We start from the raw sequence: 14,823 nt of genomic DNA on the forward strand, positions 1-14,823 counted from the left end.
CACAAGCATCTCCCTATCTCAGACTCTTTGATCCCCTACTTCTCTACAAGTGATATTTTCACTAAGTTCATAAAACAAAACAAAGCAAAGCAAAACAAACAAACAAACAAAAAACTCCAAGTCAGTTTAGGGCTAGGGAAGTGGCTCAGTCAGTAAAGAGCTTGCTGTATAAGTACGAGAACCTGAGTTCGAATCCTAATACCTACATAAAAAAAAAGCATGGTGTGGTGGCACACTCTTACGATCCCAGAGCTGGGGAGGCAGAAACTAGAAGATTCCTGGGGCGTTCTGGCCAGCCCGTCTCATCTAATTGGTCAGTACCAGGCCGGTGAGAGACCCTGTCTCTAAAAAGAAAGGTGAATATCGTCTAAGGCCGGACAGACTGGGCTGACCTCTGGCTTCCAGCTGTGCAGGTATGAGTGGGTGGAGCTTTCCGGGTGTCTGAGTTGTGGGAACTTGTGGGAGGAGCAAGCACATTACTTTCTCCCCTGTGTTTGTGTGCTTCTTGGAACCTGGAAAGAGGGCTTCCTACACACTAAGCTGCTCAACCCAAGCTCCACAGACTTGAAATTCCCTCTCTCCTTCCTTTCTTTTCTTTTGGTCTTTCATTCTCTCTCACACCCTTTCTTCTGAAACCCGAGACAATGCGCTGGAGGGCCAATGAAGAGCAGCTCAGGGCACTTGCTGCTCTCGAAGAGGAGCGGGGCTCGGGTCCACAAATGCATGTGGGGGCTCACACCCATCCATAACTCCAGTTTCAGCGTATTCAGTACGTCCTTCTGACCTCCGTGGGCACCAGGCACGAATGTGGCCCACATAGACACACACAGGCAAAATACTCATACTTGTGAAAAAAAAAACAAACTTTTTTTTTCCAAAATAAAATAAAAGGCAAGGTCTCACTGTGTTATTCAGACTGTTCCTGAAGTCCCCTCCCTGTACATCAGTCAGAATGTCTGGGACAATAGGGGTGCCACTGTGCCCTCCCCCCAAGTCTGTTACTTCTATAACAGAGCCTAGTGGGTTCTTCCACAGTCTTACACAGATATATACTTTGGTTACATTTCTCCATCATTATCCTCACACATACTCTTCATATCCACTCAGCATGCACATAGTAACCATGGATACCTGCTTCCTTGGCGGTAGACACCATAGTGGTATAAAGATGACTAAGGGGTTTCTTCACGCATCAATACGCCATCATTCCCCAAGATTTTATATATATATATATATATATATATATATATATATATATATATATCACAGGATTTTTCTGTGTAGCTCTGGCTGTCTCTCTGTCTCTTTAGACCATGCTGGCCTCGAACTCAGAGATCCTCCTGTCTCTGCTTCCTGAGTGCTAGGATTAAAGGTGTGCTCCACCACCATCACCCAACTTGAAGATATTTCCTAAGTAAATAGTACAAAGTACAGAGCAAAGTGAGTCACAGTACTCTATCCATGGCCTTATACAAGGACAGGAAGCCAGGTATGATGGCTCAAACCTATTAATACTAGCTCTCAGGAGGCTGAGGCAGGAGGATTACCATGAACTTCAGAGTGAGACCATATCTCAACTCCTTCTCCGCAAAAGGAAGAGAAGGCTGTGGGGGCAGCTGTATCTTCAGCAATGTTCGCAGGCCATGGCCGCTGCAGCTGTATCTTCAGCCATGTTCACAGGCCATGGCCACTGGAAACCCTTGCTCAAAAAGTTCTAGGATACATTTGGGTGGAAGGCACGCACACATCGAGCGCTACAGAAGATTTTACCAATTAAAAGAAATGGGGACCGCACTAGGGGACAAAGATGGTGAGTGGGGAGCAGGTGGCACTAACTTTTACCCCATTCCATTAAGCCTTCTTGAGCCATGGGTGGACATTAGCAATGGATTTTGAAGTTGCTGTCAAGAGAATCTAAATAAATAAAAGCTAACCCGGGACAAATAGGGCGTGGAGGGTGATCTCTCCGGATTCCCGGGAAACAGCCGTCTTTTCGGGAGGCTGCCCAGCGTGGTGTGAGAAATGAGGACTGGGAGGACAAAGGGGAGGGGACCAAACCGCCCACACCCCAGGGCCCACTATATAAAGCACACTTAAAAACACCAGACTGGAAAAGTTTTTTTAGTGTTATTATTATTTTTTAAATAGCCGAAGCATCCCCCCAGGAGGCGGGCTGCAGCTGCGGCTGCAGTGGTTCCCAGGTGATGTCAGCCCTGGCGCAGAGCCAGCCCCAGCCCCTTGGAGACGGTCTTGGGTTCAGCTTGACTGTTTTTCCTTCCTGAGACTTGAGGACACCTTCCTGTCTCAAAGAAAGCTGCCTTTCCAGGTCTTTCTGAGAGCTGGGGCTAGGGGAGGCAGTGGGCCTGGGCAGGGAGAAAACAGGGAGAGGGGGAAGGGAAGGGAGCAAGGAGGGAGGATGAGAAGAGAGGGAAAGTAGGAGAGGGGTGGGGAAGGGGGAGGAGGCAAGAGGGGGAAGAGAAGAGGGGCCTGGGAAGGAGAAAGGGGGAGGGGAGAAGGAAAAGGAAGGGAGGGGACTCCTCAAGTGGGGGTGAGAATGAGGGGGAGGCAGGGGCCTGAGGGTGAGCCTGGCCTGAATCCTCCCTCCTACCCACACCCTGTCTCTCCTGGGTTGGGCTAGGGAGGTTCTAGGACTCTGGGCTTGGGACCTAAGAGGTCTACACTGCTATTGGCTATAAGCCAGTCACCAACATCAGAAACTCCTGGTTTCTGTGTAGGAATGAAGAAAAGAGCTCCCTCTGAGGGTCTTAAGCTCTTCGGGCACCTCTACCTCTATGGCATGGGCATGGTTCATCTTGCCATAAGGCTGTACAGGTAGAGTTGGGTGACTATGTATCCAGTCCCTTCAGAGATGTCTGTTAAGCTAGAGAGGAGGAAAGCTCTGGGGGCCTCGGCAGAGGTGGCTGTCAGGTGTGGCTTCTGCACTTAGCAGGAGCACAGCGGAGTCAGGAGGGGAAAAGCCTGGGTCCAGACTCTGCTTCTGGTACTGGGTGGCTTGGCTTTGAAGAGCCATACAGTGCCCAAGAAAGGGCAGGTGAGTTAGAAGGACCACTGGCATCTGGAGTCAGGCAGGGCATGAGCTGACTATCATACCTCCTGACTAGCAGGATGCCTGACTTGTATGACCCCAAGTGAAAAGTGGGGGGTGAAAAGATACACATCCCAAATCACCAGGCTTTGTTTAGGGGATACCAGAAGCCCTCGGGTGCACACTGGCCTGGCAAAGCATTCTTTTGCCTTTGTGGCATCATGCCAGGTGATGGCTCTGGTCTCACTTTGTGTGTGGGTGGTAGGGATGTCGGGAACCGATCTAGGGTCTTGTGCATGCCAGACAAGCATCCTACCACCGATGACACTCCCAACATCACATTTTTAGTTTTTGCTCAGTGTCCACTTTTTCCATAAGCTATGACAGCCACAAAGTTAGGTAGTCTCATCGTCCTAGAGTCTTATGTGGACCACAGAGACGTTTCCTGCTTGTTTGTTGACTGACTAGCTGACACGCTGAGTGAGCCCTAGGGAAGTTGGTCTATGATGCTAAACTCTAGCTGAGTGATCCCGGGCATGGCTGGCAACAATACCTGCTTGTGTATGTTTCAAAGTCAAGTGAAGTGCTCTGTGTAAGTCACCCAAACCAGGGCCTTGGCCTAGACCAAAAAAACAAAAACCAAAAAAACCAAAAAACAAGAACAGATAATGAGAGGTGATGTAGTTATTAAAAACGAAAACAAAACTGAATAATTCTTCGGGGGATGTGGCTCAGTTGGTAGAGGGCCTGTCTCTGTGTGTGAGGCCCTGAGTTCAATTCCCAGCACCATGTAACTTAAGCATGGTGTCATAAGCCAGTATGCCAGTCCTTGAGAAGTAGATCAGGAGCTTAGTACTGCCAGAGGTTCAAACTCAGACGCATAGAGTTCTGAGCCAGCCTGGGCTATAAGAGAGCCTAACCTTGAGATGAAAGAACCGCTGCCTGTATTTTGTCCCCTGAGGTAGCTCTCTCCTAGCCGACCAAGCTCTCCTAGTTCACCATGCTCAGGCTGCGTTAGGAAGGCTTTGCAACACTCAGAGAGGGCAGACACCCACCCTGGATCACACAGAAATGGTAGTCAACCTAAATCAGACTAGGGATCTTGCTTCCAGCCTGCAACTCCTAGTTTCCAGGCCCTGCTGGCCTGTCCTCTGACCCTGGCCCGCTGGGAGCCTGACCCCAGACCCATGGGGTTGGTAAGTCTGGTCTGGATTAGACACGCTGAGAAGCAAAGCCTGCTCCCCGGAGCCGGTTGCCCAGTGGGACCTGAGCGTACAGCTGCTGAGGCTCATAGGGACATAAATCACAGTGGCAGGAGGCCCCAAGGGCCAGGACCATCTCAGCCTCTCGAGGGCATGGGGGCCTGAGAGTCGTGGGCAGGAACACCTGGGTCTACTGGGGGTTTCTGTCCTTTCTCAGACTAGATGGACAGGGTGAGTTAGAGGGGCCAAGAAACCACTTGGCGGCCCTTGCATCAGCATGGGCCAAGAGCCTGGTTCCAGTCCTTCAGTTTTGCAATCATGTACACACATACGGATGGGACAAGGGCCACAGAGAACCCCATGCCTTTATCCATTCTGTGCCTCCAAGACCCAATGCTTTTATCACCCAGACACTAGCAACCCTTGCCTTTACCGCAGGTCTTTTCTGCCCCATCATTTCCCGACTCACCTTTGCTTTACCCTGCTCTCTTGCCTGCCCCTTTTGGATGTATTTGCGGATGCAGAGTTGCCTGCACCATGCTCCTCCACCCGAGAGAGACACTTGCTTATTATTTTTTTAACTAGATGATTTGTTTCTTACTTAGCTGCATGCTTCTGGGCTTTGCTTGCTTTTTATTTTAGTTCTTGTTTTTTTTTTATTTTTAGATATATTTATTTTGCATGTATGGGTATTTTGTCTGTATGTATGTCTAGGCACCATGTGTGTGCCTGATGCCCAGAGCGGCCAGGAGAGGGCATTAGATTTCCTGGTACTGGAATTATGGAAGGTTGTAATCAACCATGTAGGTGCTAGGAATTGAATCTTGGTCTTCTGGAAGAGCAGCCCGTGCTCTAACCACTGAACCATCTCTCTGACCCCCAGAAGACTTTTTTTTTTTCCCAAGAACGGGTTTCTCTGTAGCTTTGAAGCCTGTCCTGGAACTAGCTTTTGTAGACCAGGCTGGTCTCAAACGCTCAGAGATCCACCTGCCTCTTCCTCCTGAGTGCTGGGATTAAAGGGGTGCACAACCACCGCCCAGCTAGAAGACTTAATGCTTAATCAGAGGTTGTTCTTTTACCTAACTGTATCAAACTCAAATTACCTCTAAGTTTCTTTTTCCTTCCTTCCTTCCTTCCTTCCTTCCTTCCTTCCTTCCTTTTTTTTCATTTGTGACATGATCTGTCTATAAGGCTGGTCTTGATTTGTGATCCTCCTCTTCATGGCTGTTGGAAACTCTTTTGCTGCATTTATTTATTTTTTAATTTTGGGGTGCTGGAGATTAAACCCAGGGCCTCATGAATGGGAGGCATGTGCTCTATGACTGAGCTCTAATTTCAGATCTATCTTAATTTAACCCAATAGGACACAATCAAGGAACCATATATGGGTAAGAATCCATGTTCTAAGCCTTGTTCAGTTTCAAATGCTAAGTGATCCTGGCCCACCACTGTTCCTATCTAGGCTCAGTTTCCGGCGGTTATGAGTTATTTTTTTTTTAATTTTTTTTTCCAAGACAAGGTTTCTCTGTGTAGCCCTGGCGATCCTGGAACCTGCTCTTTAGACCAGGTAGGCCTTCAACTCCTCTGAGTTCTCCTGCCTTTGCCTCCTGAGTGCTGGGGTTAAAGGTGTGTGCCACCACTGGCTGGCAGGCTCTGAGTCATTTTGAGGGCTTTCCAGTTGCAACCTGTGGCATGGCAGGGAGGGAGTCCTTGATTACTGGGGCCAGGTCTCTCTGGGAAGCCTCTGGCTGGGGCTACCATTTCCTCATTGTGTAGTGAACACTGAGAACATTCTCATAGTGATGTGGGAGGGGGATGACCATGCTGCCATCATTAAGATCAAAGTGGCCTGGTTCCAGTTAGCTGTCAGGGCGAGTTTGTGGGGAAGTGTGAGCTCCATTAAGAAAATGACCCTCAGAGGTCTTGGTTTACAGCTATGCTTCTCCCGAGATGCGTGTTAGCCTAGCCTTGCAGCTCACAAAGACTGGTAGACATTAGCTGTCCATTGCCTAGAAAAACAACAAGCCACAAATGGTAGACCAGTTCCCAGCTATGGAAGGTGTGCCGGCTCCTGCAACATCAAGGGTTCTGTGAAAACATAAGGACTATACTGCGAGGAGAAAAATCTAGAGTGTGCAAAATTCTGTTATTATTGTGCAAAGTAAGGCAAGTCACAGATGTACACATAAACAATACCCCCCCAGACACCCACCTGTACATAACCTGCCTACTGTACACATAGATCAAGACCGAGCTTAGCAGTTACTGCCTTGGGACTGGTGGCTGAGGGAGAAGGAGGGGAAGACCACTGATTGTCAGGATTGGGAGACACACTTTTTCACCTGTGCACTCTGCAGCTGATATCCATGTCTCCAGCGCCTGCATGTCCACGGGTGCAAGCGGGTGGTGAGAATTTACTGCATTGACTTGTAAAGTACTTCACTTGAGAGCGTGAACTTGGTGGCTGTGGGCAACTGTACATGTGTGTGCACCAGACTCTCCAGGACTGCAAGACAAGCTGCCATTGTCTTTGAGATGGATGATGCTTCTAGAGCCATGAAGAACTTGAACTCTTATGATAAAGATGAGTGGAGAAACTTATATTTATTGTTTTCTGCAGAGCTAGAAACCAGAACAGGACATTCCAGGAAGAACCCGCAGGGAAACTTTTCATCACTCTTGTCTTGTGGGGATGGGGGGCTGAGGGACGTGTGTGCCTTTTCTTGCTTACTATTTGATGCAATGGGAGTTGATTGCTCACTGCCCCAGAGCTCTTTAAAAAACATTGCACAAAGCAAAACACTCCCTTTTCTCTTCTTCCTGCTAGGGCCTGTTAAGAGATTGGGAAGGCCCAGATGGGTCAAGCAGCATTTCCCGGGTCACCCAGCAAATCTGGTGGCAGAAGTGGGCTTCCAGCCCAGAGCACCCAAGTGTCTGCGTTGCCCCCCTCCCAGGTTTCCTGCCATTGACAAGGTCATAGTCCTCTTCCTGTGGCTTTGCCAGAGGCTGCGGTACCTGGAGCAGGGTAGGCGCAGGGAGAGCAATGTGCTTTCCTAATTAGCTCCCGGAGGGGAAGTGTGGGCGCTCTGGGACACAGGACAGGCGAGACCAGTGTCCCTGGACACGGGAACTGAGGGAGAGGGCGTGAGGTAGGTCTCCTGGGCAGCAGGGCCCCTAGGGGCCCCTCCTCCTTCATGTCCCATGCTAATAGGAGTGAGTGTGGGGCTGTACCACTGGTTCCAGCCTGTATGACAAGGGGCAGACAGTTCTGGTCCCCCTGTGGACCCTGTTTTGTCTACAGAGGACTGGGTGAGTTAAGCTTGATCCTGTGGAGACTGACACAGCTGGCTTTTGGCTACTGTCTTCTCAGCTGCCAGAGGATCAGAGCACATGGCGTGGGAGCCAGCAGTCAGTAAACATTTGAAACGTGCTTGCTAAATAAGAGCGTAACACAGGTGTGTGAATGTCCCTCGCCAAGAGAAGGACGGCTGCCTGGTTGGTCCTGCCTCTCCAAGTCTTCCTCCTTGCTTGCTCTGAGCTTCACTGATCCTGGCTTCATAGGCACCTAGGCTGAGCCAGAGACCAGAACCTCTGACTTCCCTGGATTCTAGTGGCCAGGCTGTCTGTGCCCTATCTCAGATGAATTTGCAAAGGGGCTGCTGGCCCACTACCCAGAGAGGGAAGGATAGCTTTGCCCCTCCCTTTTGTTACATTTTATTTTGTGTGTATGCCCTTATGGAGGTCAGAGGACAACTTGTGGGGGGCTGTTCTCTCCTGCCACCATGTGGGTTTCAAACGTTGTCAAGCTTGGTGGCAAGTTTGTTTTTGTTTTCCAAGACAGACTTTCTCTGTAGCTTTGAAGCCTGTCCTGGCACTAGCTCTTGTAGACCAAACTGGCCTCAAATTCATAGAATTCAGAGAGCCACCTGCTTCTGCCTCCCGAGTTCTGGGATTAAAGGTGTACATACCACTGCCTGGCTTCGTGGCAATTTTTTTTTTTCTGGCTGAGCCATCCCAATGGCCCCTGCTATGGATTTTAAAAGCAGACAGACCTCAAGGTGTCACCTGTCATATACCAGTTTCCAAAACTAAGACGTTACCAGGTAAGATTCTGCCTTCTGCACTTGAGGTCAACCATGCGGGCTGGGTGGCGTGTGTGTCACACTAAGACACACAGAAGGTATCATAAGCAGCTAGCAGAAGAATGGGACCTTTTCCTAACTGACCCAGACAGCAGCAAGCTCCATCGAGGGGCAGGCAGGCATCACAAAAACCCCGTGACAGGAAGCCTGAAGAGAGACTGGTGGAGGCAGACCCCACCACAAGCCTCCTAGTAGCTTCTGAATTTGAACCATGGTTCCATTCCTTACTCGAAAATAAATAAAATGTGGATTTCTTTGGTCACTACCCAAAGGTGTTCATAACAACAAACCAAGAGAAGGCTGGGAGGAAAGTCTGCCTATAGCTTCCCATCCACGGTGAGATGCCTTTGCCACAGCTGTGACAATCTTAAGTCCTAGAGAGGGGTCTGTCCCATTGTCCACATTCCTCCCTTTACTTAGTTAGGATACACATCATTTATTTAAAAATACCTTTATTTTAACCCCACCAATTCTCTCATATATCACATTCACACGTAGACACACACTCACGCACACACACACACACACACACACACTCTCTCTCTTCCAAAAATAGTCTTTGGTATTCTGAACTTTCTGCCTTGTCCCTGACCAGCTAGGCCTGGATGGTTAGATGGGCCCTCGTGGCTCTCCAGGCTGGGCCCTGTGTCCAGGCCATTGTCCTCTGGTCCCTACACAAAGGAGTGGTTTGGGCTTCTGGAATCTTCTCCCCTGTCCAATGAGGGGTTGGCTCCTGGCCTCTTTCTCTGGAGTCCTTCTTGAAGCAAACACTGCAGGGACCCAGGCTCATCGCCGAGGCCCTCGGAGGGGGGCTACACCCCTCATTTTCAAGCAGCTGCCCCCAAGGTCACGACGGTTACCCTGCAGGAGAGAAAGAGGGGTCAGGAATGGGTTGGGAACTAACTATGTGCCCAGCAACAGAGGCTTGATAAAGTCCAGCCACACAGTAAGTTCTCTGTTGAAAAGGCAGAAGAAACTCTGGGCTGTCAGGGAGCCTCATGGGGTGAGACAGTGTTTAGGGACAACAGCAGTGGCTGAGGGGAGCAAATGCCACTTACGGAGGCAAGTATGTGTGTGAGCATTGCTAAAGGGATTCCCACCTGAAGGTCTTCTGCCTAAGAAGTCTAATACATGCTGGGTGTGTTGGCACATGCCTGGAAGCCCAGAGGCATGCCAGCCTGGTCTACATAGTGAGTTCCAAACTGGACAGAATATAATGAGGCCTGTCTCAAAAAACAGAAATGAAAACAAAACCTCCAGACTGAATACATATATATATATATATATATATATATATATATATATATATATTACACACATCTGTATGTGGGGGGCAGGAGGTGCTGGGGACTGAATTTAGAATCTTGCACATGCCAAGTAGGTTCTCTACCACTGAACTACACTCCAAAGCCATATGATTTTCACACAGTGTAAAGCGTATTTTACATTAGAGGGCAAGGGAAGCCCTCTGGCAGTTCCAGGTGCTGCCTGTGAAGTAGGTGTGTGTATGTGTGCGCATGCGCGCGCCCAACCACTGTTTAGGACACCCTCAAAATCAGACAGGGTTCTGGCCTCCTTGCCTCCACCCACGGTCTCTCTTGTGCAGAGAGCATACCCTTGGTACTGGTCTGACAAGAAGATTTCTCTATGATTGCTTCCCACTTGCTACTGTCTGGGACATTCCCTGGAGTAAAGCAAGGAGGGAGGCAATGTTTGCCTTTGCTTCCCTGTCAGGCCTGGAGCCCACGAAGTGGCAGAAAACAGCATTTTTCCAGCCCGGGGCTGGGGCCTGCAGGTGCCAATCAGTGCCTCTTCAAGCTAAAGGTGGCAGTCCCTGAAGCCACCAGTTCTTCAGGCTTGCCCCTCACACCAAGGTGCTCAGGCTGGCCATAGGCTAGACCCTCACTGAGAACAAGAGAGCTCACGGTCCTGGTTCTGTCTCCCTGCTTTCTGACAGTACGTAGTTCTGTAGCCTGGGTCGATCTTGAACTCCATCTGCTCCAGCCGTCCTTCATCTGAAGGCTGGGGTTACAAGCCCGTGCCTAGCGTTCCTTTTTTTGAGGATTCCAGTCCAGAGACAGCAGCTGTTTGTTAAGAGCTAGGGAGCACCCCACTGCCTGTCAAGCTGCCCCACTTCCAGGCCCCATATAGAATGGAATATCGCACACAGTAAGTGCTCCGTTGGTTGGGAATGGCTGAGTTGGTAGTGACCTCAGCTCATCTAGAGACCCAGTGGACCATCTACAAGCTCTGCCTCTGCTGCCTCCTGCCTCTGCCCCAGCGCAGGTTGGGGCAGATCCATCCAGATGTGAGCCCAGCCTCCCTGGAGGCTCTCCGGGCCCAGGGACAGCATGTTCATTCACAGGCAGGGCTATTTTGAGGCCTGAGGCCATGGTCCCAGCAGAGCCTGGGGCTTGGGCTTCTCAGACAGACTCTGGCAGGAGAAGCTGAGAAGGGTGGATGGGGCAGGGAGAGGGAGGCTAGGGGACAGAACCCTCCTCCCCTTCACCCTTAGGTCCTCAGAGACAAGGAACACCACCTCCCACCCTAAGTCTGGAGGTCAATGCAGAGAACTGGGTTCCGTGGGAATGCTGGGACAGTTCACCTCCTGAACCTCAGTTTCTTCATCTGTGGAATGGACGCCCCCAGGTGCTGTGTTCACTGCCAAGAACCCCAGGAAGAGGTTTAATCAGGTCCAGAGTGATAACTGCTGCTATAATACAGATGCCCTGCCGGATGGAACCTCAGCTTCCTCACCTGTAGTAGGGTGTTACTTTACAGGGTAAACAAGCTAACAGAGGAGACACACGCCAACAAGTAAAGCTTTTTTTGTGTGTGTGGTACTGGGGATGGAACCGAAGGCCTCGTCGGTGGCAGACAAGTGTTCTATTTCTGAGCTACGGGTCCAGTCTTGTTTTTACTTTTCGAGACAGGGTCTCACTAAGCTGCCCTGCAGGTAGGCCTTACACCTGGGATCTTCTGCCTCAGCCTTCTGGGTAGCTGGGGTTACAATGAGTCACCACACCCACCAAGAAGAGCTCAGTAAAGAAGAACACAGTGAGCGGTCAATAAACATTCAGAGTATGATGACCACATCCTCCAGGGGCACCTTCTGCACCTTATCAGTCCTCTGCTATTGAATTGGGCACACCAACAATACAAAAGGACCCTGTCTGGCTCTACTCCCGTTGACAGAAGGAAAAACAAGGAAGAGATATGAACCCACCTTCCCCTCGGTACTGCTACCACAGAGGTAGTCTTAGCTCATCCCGAGCAGGAAGGGGATGCAGGGGACTGTGTCCATGGCGACCCCCAACCCCAGACCATCCAGGATCAGAGGGGTAGGAGTGGCTTAGGAAGGAGTGGGGTCGGGGGACCTTGGAGTTTCTTAACCTCAGAGCTCAGGAGTGTGCAGGGACTCACCCAAACACCTAGAATGTTCCAGACAAGTCCTGGAGGGGCTAGCACTGGCAAGAATCACCCCCCTGGGCTATTCCCTGAGGAGCCTGTGCGGCTGAGCATGGCTTCTACGACCAAATTTGGTTGGGTTCTTGATCCCACAGACAGATCCCAAGGCAGCAGTCAGTCTTAGGCCAGTCACTGTGAACCATGGGACAGTTCCCCGAGTGCTACAAAGGAGCCCCCATTCTGACTGCTGTGGTTGTGGGCACAGCATCATCTCGGCAGCCTGCAGGCACAGTCCCTCCTACTGTTACCTTTCCTACTTTCCAGTTAGCCAGGCCAGATTGTCAATCCTGCCCTACAGCTCCTGGGCACCTCAGGCTAGGCAGCCTTGTCCTAGCCGGTGGGGTTGGCCACAGGGCTCCCTCTGCTCCTTAAGGGACTTCAATGAAGAGTGTCCAGCACAGCCGTTGTTGGATTCCTGTCACCGTGAGGGCTCCCCCTTTAACATCTTCCCACTTCTTTCTCTACAGCAGGGGTTCTCTACCAGTGGGTCAACAACCCCTTGGGGGGGGGGGCAATGACCCTTTTACAAGGGTCATGTATCAGATATCCTGCACAACAGACGTTTACATTGCAGTTCATAACAGTAGCAAAAGGACAGTTACAAAGTAGCAACGACATGACCTCATGGTTGGAGGGGGGGTCACCACAACAGGAGGAACTGTCTTAAAGGACCTCTGCATTAGGAAGGTTGAGAACCACCGCCTTAGACCATGACTGCAAACCCCAGGTCCTGCCATGCACGCTCTAAAACACCCTTTCCCACCCTTCATCCCTTTCCCACCCTTCATCCGCGTGCCCGCCTCTGTTTCCACACATTTTTTTAGAGATTTAGCATAGCTCTTCAGCCTCACTCTGAGGCTAGGCTTCTCCTGGGCTCTCAAAGTCCCATCAAACCATAATAACCTTATCTTCATCCTCCTTTCTGCCCCTGATGCTGTCCTGAGAGCCCCTGCCTGGAAGGCAGGAACCACGTCTGCTTCTCTGGGTACATTCTCCTGCTGCTGGGTGGTGGTTAAGGGAAGCTGACCCCGATGCCTATAAAGGAATGGTGTGTCCAGCTAGCCTTTCATCCCAGGTGTACATCTGAAGGCCCAGCTTTGACTTCCCTCCCCAGCCTGGGGTACTGACAGGGACCCTCAAAGGGTACCTACCAGTCAGGGGTTAAAAAGACTAACTCAGAGAAGCTGAGGCATTTGCCGGCTGGGAAGACATTGGGAATTTGAGCCAGAGGGCTGGTCTGAAGCTAGGCCACTGAGGCCTTCCCAGGGTGGAGCTATGAGAACCAGTGTGCTGGGCTGAAGGGGACTGAATACAACCCCCATGATCTCACTGACCGCGGAAAGTAAGGTAAGACTCTCTGAGCCTCAGTTTCTCCAGATGTAAACAGTAGCTGTTGACTTAAGTCACACTGGTAGGCTTCCTCGCTGTAAAACAAGCCCAGGATGAAAAGGGTGTGAGTCTGAGGGACCAATCAGGCCTGGGCAGTTTTGGCTAGGAGGCCCCAGAGACTACTGTGGCTCTCCAGTCTCTTAACTTAGAGACAAGCAGACAATGATGTCCCTTCCTAATCCGATATCCTTCTGGGGCTGGGCACTCTTCAAGGACCCTTTCCTACACACGTGTCGGGACCTCAGGCTCTGGAGTAGAGACGTCCCCATTTTCTTCTCAGTCTCCTACTGTTGGGTCAAGCCTTAGAATCTGGAACAGTTTATTAGGGACGATGTTAGCTCAGAGTGATGCCTGCTACCTAGTAAGCCCAGAGCCTGCTTCCTGTAAGTGTGGGCAGTGCCCTTATTTGAAGCGCCTCAGGGATAACTGAGGGAACAACCAGCTACCTGCCCAGAGGGCGAGCATCAGGCAAAGAGAAAGGTCCCAGAGTGTGGGCACTTCTCAAGGTGCAACTAAGTCAGACCGGAGCTTACTGGGCTCACTGTAAGCTTTCTGTTTGTGGGTTAAGCAAGAGGCTCTGCTGCACTTTAATTCTAGGGCATGAGAAACCGCCACCACCGCTGCTCCGAGGTCGCTTCCAAGGGGGTCCCTGGCTCCTGAGAGGTCCGCCCTCCCGCCCCCAACCCTGATGATCCGGCTGCAGCAGGCGTGCTGTGCACTCACCCCTTTGCGCTGGTTGCTGAGACAGAAGGTGCAGATGGAGCGCGGCTGACGGCCGTCGGCGGCGGGGACCGCGCTCTTGCCACCGCCCGCCGCGCGGAAACACGGCTGCCCGTCGTCGGCCGAGTCTCCCAGCAGCAGCACGTTGGCCAGGTGCGCGATGTAGCTGGACGCCAGACGCAGCGTCTCGATCTTGGACAGCTTTCGGTCCACCGGCTCGGTTGGAATGAGCGTGCGCAGGGCGGTGAAGGCCGTGTTCACGCTCTGTGTGCGGTCCCGCTCTCGTGCGTTGGCCGCCTGTCGCTGCCGCACCACCACCACCGGGCCCGCGCCGCTGCTTGCCCGTCGCCCGCCCCCGGGACCCGGGCCGCGCCGCGCTGCCTCCAGCCCTTCGCAGCACCCGAACGACTGGTCCGATGCGTCGCTCTCGCTGCGGTTCTCCTCGTCCTCGCTCAGCAGCCGCACGTCCGGATACAGCACGTGCGCGCCGACCGGGCGCAGCAGCGCGAACGCCATGGGCGCCCGGCCGCGGGCCTCCGCGCGCCTATTTCCCCGAGCCGCCGCCCCCGCAGTGCGCTCCCGCGCGCTCCCACGGACCGGCCGGTCGCCGCCTTATAGCCGGGGGAGGAGCCAATCACGAGGCGGTCCCGGCGTGGCCAAAGGGACGCTCCCCCCCCCCCGTCCCGCCCCAACACGCCCAGGCCAATGACGAGGCTCCTGCTTCTGGGTCCCCCAAGTTGAAAGTGGCCCCAAACTCTTGGCCCTTCCCTAATGCTCTGGTCTTGAGATGGCCAGGGGTGCAGATCCGGACTTCTGGGAGAGGGCTGTCAGGTCCCTGTTAGTTTGGCCCGTTTAC

General features: G+C 51.9%; 1 protein-coding gene across 1 annotated transcript; it reads right to left on the reverse strand.

Annotated features, from left to right (window-relative positions):
- Nucleotides 1-8,858: 8,858 nt before the first annotated feature.
- On the reverse strand, nucleotides 8,859-14,543 carry Tcf15 (transcription factor 15). The gene is made up of 2 exons (XM_041670849.1): nucleotides 13,971-14,543; nucleotides 8,859-9,251 (listed from the first exon to the last, which is right to left on the reverse strand). Exons 1-2 carry the CDS (start codon nucleotides 14,481-14,483, stop codon nucleotides 9,177-9,179), a joined length of 588 nt encoding a protein of 195 aa, XP_041526783.1. The 5' UTR covers nucleotides 14,484-14,543; the 3' UTR covers nucleotides 8,859-9,176.
- Nucleotides 14,544-14,823: the final 280 nt, after the last annotated feature.

Source organism: Microtus oregoni, unplaced genomic scaffold, assembly GCF_018167655.1.
Source record: "Microtus oregoni isolate MIOR12 unplaced genomic scaffold, Mior012 000020F_ref0000438, whole genome shotgun sequence".
NCBI classification, from domain to species: domain Eukaryota; kingdom Metazoa; phylum Chordata; class Mammalia; order Rodentia; family Cricetidae; genus Microtus; species Microtus oregoni.

Coding starts and splice junctions, on each gene's coding strand:
- Tcf15 (XM_041670849.1), bottom strand. CDS start 14,483: ATGGCGTTCGCGCTGCTGCGCCCGGTCGGCGCGCACGTGCTGTATCCG. Junction 9,252..13,970: donor TCAGCAACCAGCGCAAAGGG/GTGAGTGCACAG, acceptor TCTCTCCTGCAG/GGTAACCGTCGTGACCTTGG.